The 9,458-nt window shown below is 51.2% G+C and overlaps 1 protein-coding gene across 2 annotated transcripts; it reads left to right on the forward strand.

Moving 5' to 3' along the window:
- Positions 1-1,999: 1,999 nt before the first annotated feature.
- Positions 2,000-8,810, forward strand: PLD6 (phospholipase D family member 6). 2 transcript variants are annotated; one of them, XM_070773241.1, is made up of 3 exons: positions 2,000-2,650; positions 4,525-4,735; positions 5,122-8,810. In XM_070773241.1, exons 1-3 carry the CDS (start codon positions 2,236-2,238, stop codon positions 5,141-5,143), a joined length of 648 nt encoding a protein of 215 aa, XP_070629342.1. In that variant the 5' UTR covers positions 2,000-2,235; the 3' UTR covers positions 5,144-8,810. The 2 variants fall into 2 exon arrangements, with proteins under 2 accessions (XP_070629342.1, XP_019836266.1); XM_019980707.2 differs by having other exon boundaries at positions 2,003-2,650; positions 4,525-8,810.
- Positions 8,811-9,458: the final 648 nt, after the last annotated feature.

Consider the following 9,458-nt stretch of genomic DNA (forward strand, 5'->3'; position numbering starts at 1 on the left):
AGCTTTCTTCACAGTCCAACTCTCACATCCATACATGACCAATGGAAAAACCATAGCCTTGACTAGAAGGACTTTGTTGGCAAAGTAATGTCTCTGCTTTTGAATATGCTATCTAGGTTGGTTATAACTTTTCTTCCAAGGAGTAAGCATCTTTTAATTTCATGGGTGCAATCACCATCTACAGTGATTTTGGAGCCCCCAAAAATAAAGTCTGCCACTGTTTCCACTGTTTCCCCATCTATTTCCCATGAAGTGTTGGGACTGGATGCCATGATCTTCATTTTCTGAATGTTGAGCTTTAAGCCAACTTTTTCATTCTCCTCTTTCACTTTCATCAAGAGGCTTTTGAGTTCCTCTTCACTTTCTGCCATAAGGGTGGTGTCCTCTGCATATCTGAGGTTATTGATGTTTCTCCCGGTAATCTTGATTCTAGCTTGTGTTTCTTCCAGCCCAGCGTTTCTCATGATGTACTCTGCATATAAATTAAATAAGCAGGGTGACAATATACAGTCTTGACGTACTCCTTTTCCTATTTGGAACCAGTCTGTTGTTCCATGTCCAGTTCTAACTGTTGCTTCCTGACCTGCATACAGGTTTCTCTAGAGGCAGGTCAGGTGGTCTGGTATTCCCATCTCTTTCAGAATTTTCCACAGTTTATTGTGATCCACACAGTCAAAGGCTTTGGCATAGTCAAGAAAGCAGAAATAGATGTTTTTCTGGAACTCTCTTGCTTTTTCGATTATCCAGCGGATGTTGGCAATTTGATCTCTGGTTCTTCTGCCTTTTCTAAAACCAGCTTGAACATCTGGAAGTTCACGGTTCACATATTGCTGAAGTCTGGCTTGGAGAATTTTGAGCATTACTTTACTAGCGTGTGAGATGAGTGCAATTGTGTGGTAGTTTGAGCATTCTTTGTAGTAGTGTGTATCAATGGTTCCTTTTTATTGCTAAATAGTATTCTGTCGCATTGATATGCAAACATTTATCTGTTGAGGAACATTTATGTTTCCAGATTTGAGTTATTACAAGCCAAGCCTGCTGTGAACATTTGTGTCCAAGTCTTTGGATGTGTTCGTGTGGGATGCAGCGGGAGGGCTGCACCAGATGGAACGTGTGTGCTTCACATTTTAAATAAACTTTTAATTCAGAATAACTTTAGATTTCCCCAAGAGTTTCGAAGATCGCATAGAGTTCCATTTACCCAACTCAGTTTCCCTTCCTCCTAGCCTCTTCCTTTGCTTTGATTCCTCAACGTGAAGAAACTGACATCGGTACATTGTTATTAACTAAACTCTAGACTTTATTTGGATTTCACCAGCTTTTTCACCAATGTCATGTTTCTGTGTCCGGATCCAGTGCAGGGCACACAGGTGTGAGGTCTCCCCAGTCTGCGCTGGCCCGTGACAGCGTCCAAGCTGGCTCTTTCTTTCGTGCCCTTGGCCGACCTGAACAACATTGGCCAAGTGTCCCGTGAGAAGTGAAAGCAGTCCTCTAACCCGGGCTTCCCGTGGGTTTTTGCTTCTGACTGGACCCAGTCACGGCTTCGGAAAGTCGGCCAAGTAACCCTTGGCGTCAGGGTGGGCCACTCAGATGTGACCCTTCTGCCCATTTTCCGCGTGTGAGGGCCGCTGTCCTTGTTCTGCAGAGGGCGCCCCCCACAACCCCCAGCAGCGGGCAACACCCTCAGGACAAACATCCATGGATCACTAGGTATTCTTCTGTCGGGCGGAGCAGTTCCTCTCTTTCCTTGCTCATTCACTCCACCACAGAGGATGCACATTTACACCTCGGGTACAAGCCAGTTCTGCGTTACTTACGCAGTCCTCGCATTGTTCCAGTTTGGACCTTGGTAGGCTCCTCGCCACTGCCACCTGCATCCCTCAGGGCGAGGTGCGCAGGCGCAGTGGGCGATGCCGCTGACTATGCAGACACATGTGGGAGGCGGGTGGTGGGCGGTGGGGGCGCAGGCGCACTGGGAGGCAGGCGGTGACCTCGCAGGCAGGCGCAGTTGGCAGCGAGCTCATAGCGCAGCAGGCGGGAGCACGTGGGCAGCCACCGCAAGGCTACGGTGGGAGGCTGGCGATGAACGAGCACGCAGGCGCAGTTGGCGGTGGGTACACGTGACCTGCTGGCGTGCAGACGCAATGGGCGGCTGGCGTACGTGCGTGGCAGGCACGCAGGCGCAGGGTGCGGCCAGCGTACGTGGTACGTGGGGCCTAGGTACCTGCCGACGCCATGAGGCCGTTACGCTGGCAGGTGGCTGTGGTGGCGGCTGCTGGCCTCGCGCTGGCCTTGGAGACGCTGCCCGCCGTGTTGCGCTGGCTGTGGGTCAGGCGGCGGCGGCCACGGCGCGAGGTGCTGTTTTTCCCATCGCAAGTGACCTGCACAGAAGCCCTGCTGCGGTCCCCGGGTGCCACACCCTCAGGCTGCCCGTGTAGCCTGCCTCACGGCGAGAGCTCACTTAGCCGGCTGCTGAGCGCCCTGCTGGCCGCCCGCGTCAGTCTGGAGCTCTGCCTGTTCGCCTTCTCCAGCCCGCAGCTGGGCCGCGCCGTGCAGCTGCTGCACCAGCGCGGGGTGCGCGTCCGCGTGGTCACCGACTGCGACTACATGGCCCTCAACGGCTCGCAGATTGGCCTGCTCCGCAAGGCAGGTAGGCCGGGTGCTGGGCCACGGGAGGTGGAGGCAGGACGGGGGGGCGCTTGGGGCAGCGTGGGAGGACTGGGGAGACACTCGCGTCCCTTGGCAGCCTTGCAGGGTCTGGGGAAACTCCGGGGTGTCCAGAGGAGCTTCTGTGCAGAGTCTTTAGCCCAAAACCTGGGCGTGAACCCTTGAGGGGCCGAGGCTGGAAGCAGGTCCGCCAGCAAAGCCTGTCAGGGACCCAGAAGTCTGTTCAGGGCACAGGTGCGTGGAGATGCAGTGTTGGCTTAAGGACCAAACGGAGGAGAAGGTGTTTTCTCTTAAATTAACCAGTGAGTCTTCTTTCGGGGCATCTGAAATGAATGTTTAAAATAAGGTAAGACATGGAGCTGAAATGGTTAGTTAGTGAGCAGGTAATTTGTTTCTTCAGCTGCCGAATGGCAGGGAAGTCAGGTCTCTGGCGGACCTGCCCCTCGCTGGAGTGGGAACAGCGAACCCGGGAGTATGATAATTGTGAGGATGTTCTAAGTTCACACCTGCCTTACTTGGAAACTCCTCCGCCTGCGCTGGCATGGTGCTGTGTCCTGCGCCAGCGATTCGGAGTCTGAACCTCTTGCCCTTCTCTCTGTCACTGAGGCCCCTGCAAAGGTCATTCTTGCATTGGCGACCATTTGACCTGCCCGTTCTGGTGGCCCCCGTGACAGGCGCGTGGGGCCCTTGAAAACTGTCCTGGCTGCTCTCAGCTCACCTGGGATGGGAACACAGGGGCATCCTCCCCTGGTCTTCACATCTGTGCAGGGCGGGATGGAGACTTGATTTCAGTGTTGAGGACGTTGACTTCGGCTCTTTCTGGCAGCTTTTCGATCCTATGTTGGTCTGTTGTCAGGGAAGCTTGGCTGTTTCAGCACAGCGGTTTTCTTGTAGAGAACCGTAGGACCTCAGATTTGGCAAGAACCTTGAAGGGACCCTACGACCAGATTCTAGCTAAACCTTGACTCTCTTCTGAGGATGTCCCTGCGGTTGTTCTTCTCTCACCACTCAGCCGCCTCCTTGTGTTTGGCTGGACAGGTTCCAGGCTCCGGGTCTTCAAGTGCAGAACAGGACAGGGAGGTCTGGCGGAGCAGGAGCCCTGGAGGTGCCTGGGAGGGTCATGGGTGGGGGCGCACTGCTGTGAGGAGTCACCTGCGTGAGGACCTGTTTTGTGGTGCGAGGAGCGGCAGGCAGCCCTGTGGCCAAGGTGCATATGTTGACGCGGGCACACGAGGGGCCCTGAGCCTCAGCAGGAGGGGAGGCCGCGTCAGCTGGGTGGTTATGGGGCCAAAGCTGAGGCTTCAGGTCTGGGGCCTGGTGTCTTCTCTGTGGGCGCCCCCGGGCTGGTCCCCCAACTTCACGAGGTCCTGATTACAGGAGGGATCTGATTCTGGGCCTGAGTGAGACCTCAGGGGCATGTGAACCCAAGATCAAATGGGTTTTGCTTCAGTCGCTGCTGGCTCATCTTGAAACCAGTAACTGGAGGGTAATGCATGTCATATACACTGGAGGAGGTGGGGAGTCTCCCCCAGTCAGGGCTGGAGGCGTTTCCAGAGGAACTAACTCTCCTGTCCCTGCTGCCGGCCGGCCCTCCTCCTGGGGCTAGTGGGCCCGGCCCCTGCCTGGCTCAGCGGCTGTAACCACCCAGACCTGACGGTGCCCATGACACTGGGCACAAGCAGCAGTCAGTCCTGTGAACACATCCATGCTGGAGAAGGAGCCAGAACTCAAGCAATGGACAGCGAGAGGAGGGGCTAGGGAAGGAGCAAGGGGCTCCCATGTGGGGGCGACCAGAGCCCCTGCCTGGCCAGCAGCTCCGTCGGTGGATGGGCAGCAGTGACGTCTCGCTCTTTGCAGGGATCCAGGTCCGGCACGACCAAGACCTGGGCTACATGCACCACAAGTTCGCCATCGTGGACAGGAAGGTGCTGATCACTGGCTCCCTCAACTGGACCACGCAGGCCATTCAGAACAACCGGGAGAACGTGCTCATCGTGGAGGACGAGGAGTATGTGCGGCTCTTCCTGGAGGAGTTCGAGCGCATCTGGGAGGAGTTCAACCCCACCAGGTTCTCCTTCTTCCCTCAGAAGGAGAGGGCTCGCTGAGGCGCTCCAGGCCACGGCCCCCAGGCTGGAGTCCTGCCGAGCTCCAGCGAGGAAGGGTGGCTCTCTTGCATTGAGTAGTGATGTTCCTTAGAGAGAGTGCGGGCTTAGCAAGGACAGAGACTGCCCTGCAGTGGAAGGGAGGCGCTTCGGACTGGGTGCCTCCATCAGCAGCAGATCTGAGTCCCTTTCCTGATTCTGAGGCCTCCCGGGTCCCCCAACACTCCCTTGCACCCCCCCCACGCTCCCTTGCCCTCCCCCACATCCAGCCTTCGGAACCTGGGTGACTAGTGTCCAGAAGTTGCTCCTGTTTGCACGTTAGGATTGTAATTTTTGATGTTCTTACATTCAGGGGAGTTTGGTTGTCTGTGTAGACTTGACCTTCACCACGACACCCGAGGCTGTGCTCAGTACCCCTGAGGCAAGGTGGGTCGTAGGGGTGGCCTCACCGCGCTGTCTTGATTTCTGGCACGGATGTGACATCTCTGAAGTGTCGTTCCCCCCAGCCCCTGCCAACGTAGTGTGTTTCTCTCGATTTAAAGTTACCTTGGACTTAGGATGTCGGGCAGGTAAACCCAGACAGAACTCAGCTGAAGTTGTAAAGCATGGTTCTTGGGTTGGAAGTCATGTGGCTTCACGGAGACAGTGCTTCTCCCCTGAGCTGGGTCCCCCTGAATAAACTTGCTCCCGTTCCTGTCCAGTTGCGTGTGGTCTGCCTTTTCATGCAAATAGTGGCTTTGCGGGGTGGGGACAGCATCCAGCCATTTAGAACCCATTGACCAAGCTAGTCTCCCAGAGAGGAGTGAAGACCTGGGGGTGTTCTTGGGGAACCCCACTGTCTCCCAGAGGAGTGAAGACTTGAGGGACCCTGGCATCTTCTGAGCAGCTGAGCTGACTCCCAGCCATGCTCCTCAGTGGCTGTCCGGCCCGTGGGGCTCAGCGCCTGCAGCCCCCTGTCCACAGGGCTTGCTTCCAGAAGTGCCAACCACCCAAGACCAGCCCCACCATCAAGGCTGCTGTTGACAAAGTTGTGAAATGGTTTCATCCCATGTAATGTTTTATTTCATTTAATTTGATTTATATTGTTTTCATTATAGTTATATTTGTGGTGGGAGTTTGAACCTAACCTAAATTTCAGGTAACAGGCATTCTGTTCTGAGGGCCTGAGGAGGCGAGCACTGAAATCAGCCTGCAGAGTGGAGGCTGTCTGTCCCTGCTAAGGGTGGGCGACTGCATGACGTGACCAGAGCCCTGCTACGACGGGAGAGGCGTCAGGAGGGGCAGCTGGGTCGCAGCAGGGCTTGGGCCAAGCCCAGCGTGTCCAGTCCTCCCAACGAGCTGGTGGGGGTCACTGCTGAGGCCGTGGGAGGTCCCAGGCTTCCAGCTGGTGAGGTCGGTGCGCTGAGCTGTGGGTGTGCACTTGGTGCCGAAGGCAGTTCAGGCCGAGTCTGGGGCTTTGTACTGGATGGCAGTTGTCCGGAGCGCGTCCAGAGCTGCGCAGGCGCACTAAGGAGACCCTGGAAGTGTAGCTGACATGCCTCGGGGCAGGAACCGGAGGGGACTTGTGTAGTGTGTGTCCGAAGCTTCATGCTTTGTCCACCAGATTCTGGCATGAACAGGACCTTTACAGGAAGTAGTCAACCCCCGGAGGCTTGGCAGTTACTCCCTAAGAGGACTAGAGGTGGCCCCTCTTACTGCCCTCCCACCCCCGCCTCACAGCCTGTCGTTCAGCCTGTAGTTTGGGTTCAAGCTTGTCATTTTAACCACGGGACAGGGACGCAGCCTAACGGTATACGTGGAGTGTTGGCACCGTTACATGTAAGGTATTTTAAACTTGTGAGAACTTAGTGATAAAAGAAATCTCCTGGTGGTAACAGTGTGACTCTGTCAGTCTCCCTGTACCTGTCAAATTCAGGAGAACGTTGGAATGAAACCGTGCGGCTACGTTGCTTGTGCTGAACTGCTTTTTTAAAATAGTTTTTAAATTCATTTTTGGCTGTGCTAGGACTCCGTTGCTGCGAGGGCTTCCCTTAATTGTGTGGAGCAGGGGTTCCTCTTCGTGCGGGTGCGGGCTTCTCATCGCGGGGCACGGGCTCCAGGTGTGCGGGCTTCAGGAGTTTTGGGGCACGGGTTTAGTTGCCCCTCTTTACCACTGGGCCACCAGGGAAGCCCCTGAATTGGTTTTTAAAGCAACTGACTACTTTAAAAATAACACTTCATTGAGATTCACATACTATAAAAGTCACTGTTTTAAAAGTGTGCAGCCGAGTGTATTGATGGTATATTAACAGATTATTAGTTGTCAGTATGTTAACAGTTATTTGGTTGTTATTTACTGTAGTAACGGGGTTGTGCAGCCATAAGCACCATCAGTTTTCAGAGCATTTTCTTCACTCCAGAAAGGAGCCCTGTTTGTGCGGGTTTACCTGCGGCGGCTGTTCCGTGCGTGGCGTCCCGCAGCCTGCGGTCTCGCTGTGTCTCGGCGTGCCCCTCCTTGGCCTAGTGCAGTGTTTCTGAGGGCCGTCCGCGTCGTGCCAGGTGTCGGTGTGTCTTTACTTCTTTTTATCACTGAATCGTAAGTCGCTGTATGGACAGATCGCATTGTGTCTACCTGTTTAGCAGTTGATGGACACTGGGGTTGTCTCTACCTTTTGTCTGTTGTAAATATAATGCTGTAAACACTCACAGGTGTTTGTGTGGACATGTTCTTGAGTCTCTTGAGTATATATCTAGGAATGGAGTTGTTGGGTCATAAAACTCTAACCATTTTATAAACTGCCAGATGGTTTTCCAAAGCAATTGAACCATTTTATATTCCCACCAGCAGGTATAAGGATTCCTTTTTCTTCACATCATCACCAGCAAAAAAGCAATTATTTGACCTTTTTAAGTCAGTTTTTAAAATGGAGGTATAATGAGGTACAATATTATGTAAGTTTTAGGCATACAACAGTGATTCATAATATTTGAAGGTTATAGTCCATTTAGAGTTGTTATAAGATACTGACTATATTTGTATTAAATATGTTTGTAACTTATTTTGTATACTGAAGTTTGTACCTCTAAATTCACTACTCTGGTCTCACCCCTCCGCCTCCCGTCTCCCCACTGATAACCACGAGTTTGTTCTTTATATCTGAGTCTCTTCCTTTTTTGTTGTTTACTAGTCTCCTTTATTTTTTAGATTCCACGTGTGATACCATACAGTATTTGTCTTTCTCTGACTTTGCTCGGCATGATACCCTCCAAGTCCATGCATGTTGGCATGATTATCTGCAAATGGCATTATTTCTTTTTTTTTTTTTTTAAATAGAAGTATTCCTTTGTGCGTGTGTACCAGAACTTCTTTATCCGTCCATCTATGATGGGCATTTAGGTTGCTTCCAGTTTCTGGCTGTTGTAAATAGTGCTGCTGTGAACATCGGGGTGCATGTATCTTTCCTAATCAGTGTTTTCATTTGCTTTGAATATATGCCCACAAGTAGAATCGCTGGGTCACGTGGTGGTTTTTAATCTGAGAAGCCTCCGTTTCTCAGATCCGTAGTTCTCCGTAGTGGCTGCAGCAGTTCACGTCCCCACCAGTGCTGCGGGACAGTGCTCTTTGTCCCGCATCCTCTCCAGCGTGTGCTGTTTGTAGTCTTTTTGGTGATGGCCATTCTGACAGGTGTGAGGGGCGTCTCACTGCGATTTTAATCTGCGTTTCACTGATAATTAACGATGCTGAACATCTACTAATGTGTAGTTGACCATCTGTATGTTTCATTTATAAAAAATTTCTATTCAGGTCTTCTCCCCGTTTTTAAATTGGGTGGTTTGGTATGGCAAAACCAGTACAATATTGTAAAGTAATTAGCCTCCAATTAAAATTAAAAAAAATTAAATAAATTGGGTGGTTTGTTTTTTTGATGTCAAGTTGTATGAACTGTTTATACATTTTGCATAATAACCCCTTATCAGTCATATAATTTGCAGATATTTTCTCCTATTCAGTAGCTTGTCTTTTTGTTGATGGTATCCTTTGCTTTGCAATTTTTAAATTTAATTAGGTCTTATTTGTTTGTGTTTGCTTTTATTTCCTTTGCTTTAGAGACATAAAAAAATATTGCTGCAATTTAGGTTAAAGAATATTCTATCTATATTTTCGTTTAGTTTAATGGTTTCTGGTCTTACATTTAGGTCTTTAATCCATTATTTTAAAATGAAAGTGAAGGAGATCAGCCCTGGGATTTCTTTGGAAGGAATGATGCTAAAGCTGAAACTCCAGTACTTTGGCCACCTCATGCGAAGAGTTGACTCATTGGAAAAGACCCTGATGCTGGGAGGGATTGGGGGCAGGAGGAGAAGGGGACGACAGAGGATGAGATGGCTGGATGGCATCACTGACTCGATGGACGTGAGTCTGGGTGAACTCTGGGAGTTAGTGACGGACAGGGAGGCCTGGCGTGCTGCGATTCATGGGGTCGCAGAGTCGGACACGACTGAGCGACTGAACTGAACTGATAGTTGATTTACAGTGTTGTGTTAGTTTCAAGTGTACATCAAAGTAATTCAGTTGTGTGTGTATATATATGTGTATATCCATACATATATGTTGCTAACCTTTTCAGATTCTTTTCCGTAAGAGGTTATTAAAAGATACTGGATGTAGTTACCCGTACTATAAGTCATTTAAAAAAAATCTATTTTACA

This window comes from Bos indicus, chromosome 19 (genome assembly GCF_029378745.1).
Source record: "Bos indicus isolate NIAB-ARS_2022 breed Sahiwal x Tharparkar chromosome 19, NIAB-ARS_B.indTharparkar_mat_pri_1.0, whole genome shotgun sequence".
Lineage (NCBI taxonomy): Eukaryota > Metazoa > Chordata > Mammalia > Artiodactyla > Bovidae > Bos > Bos indicus.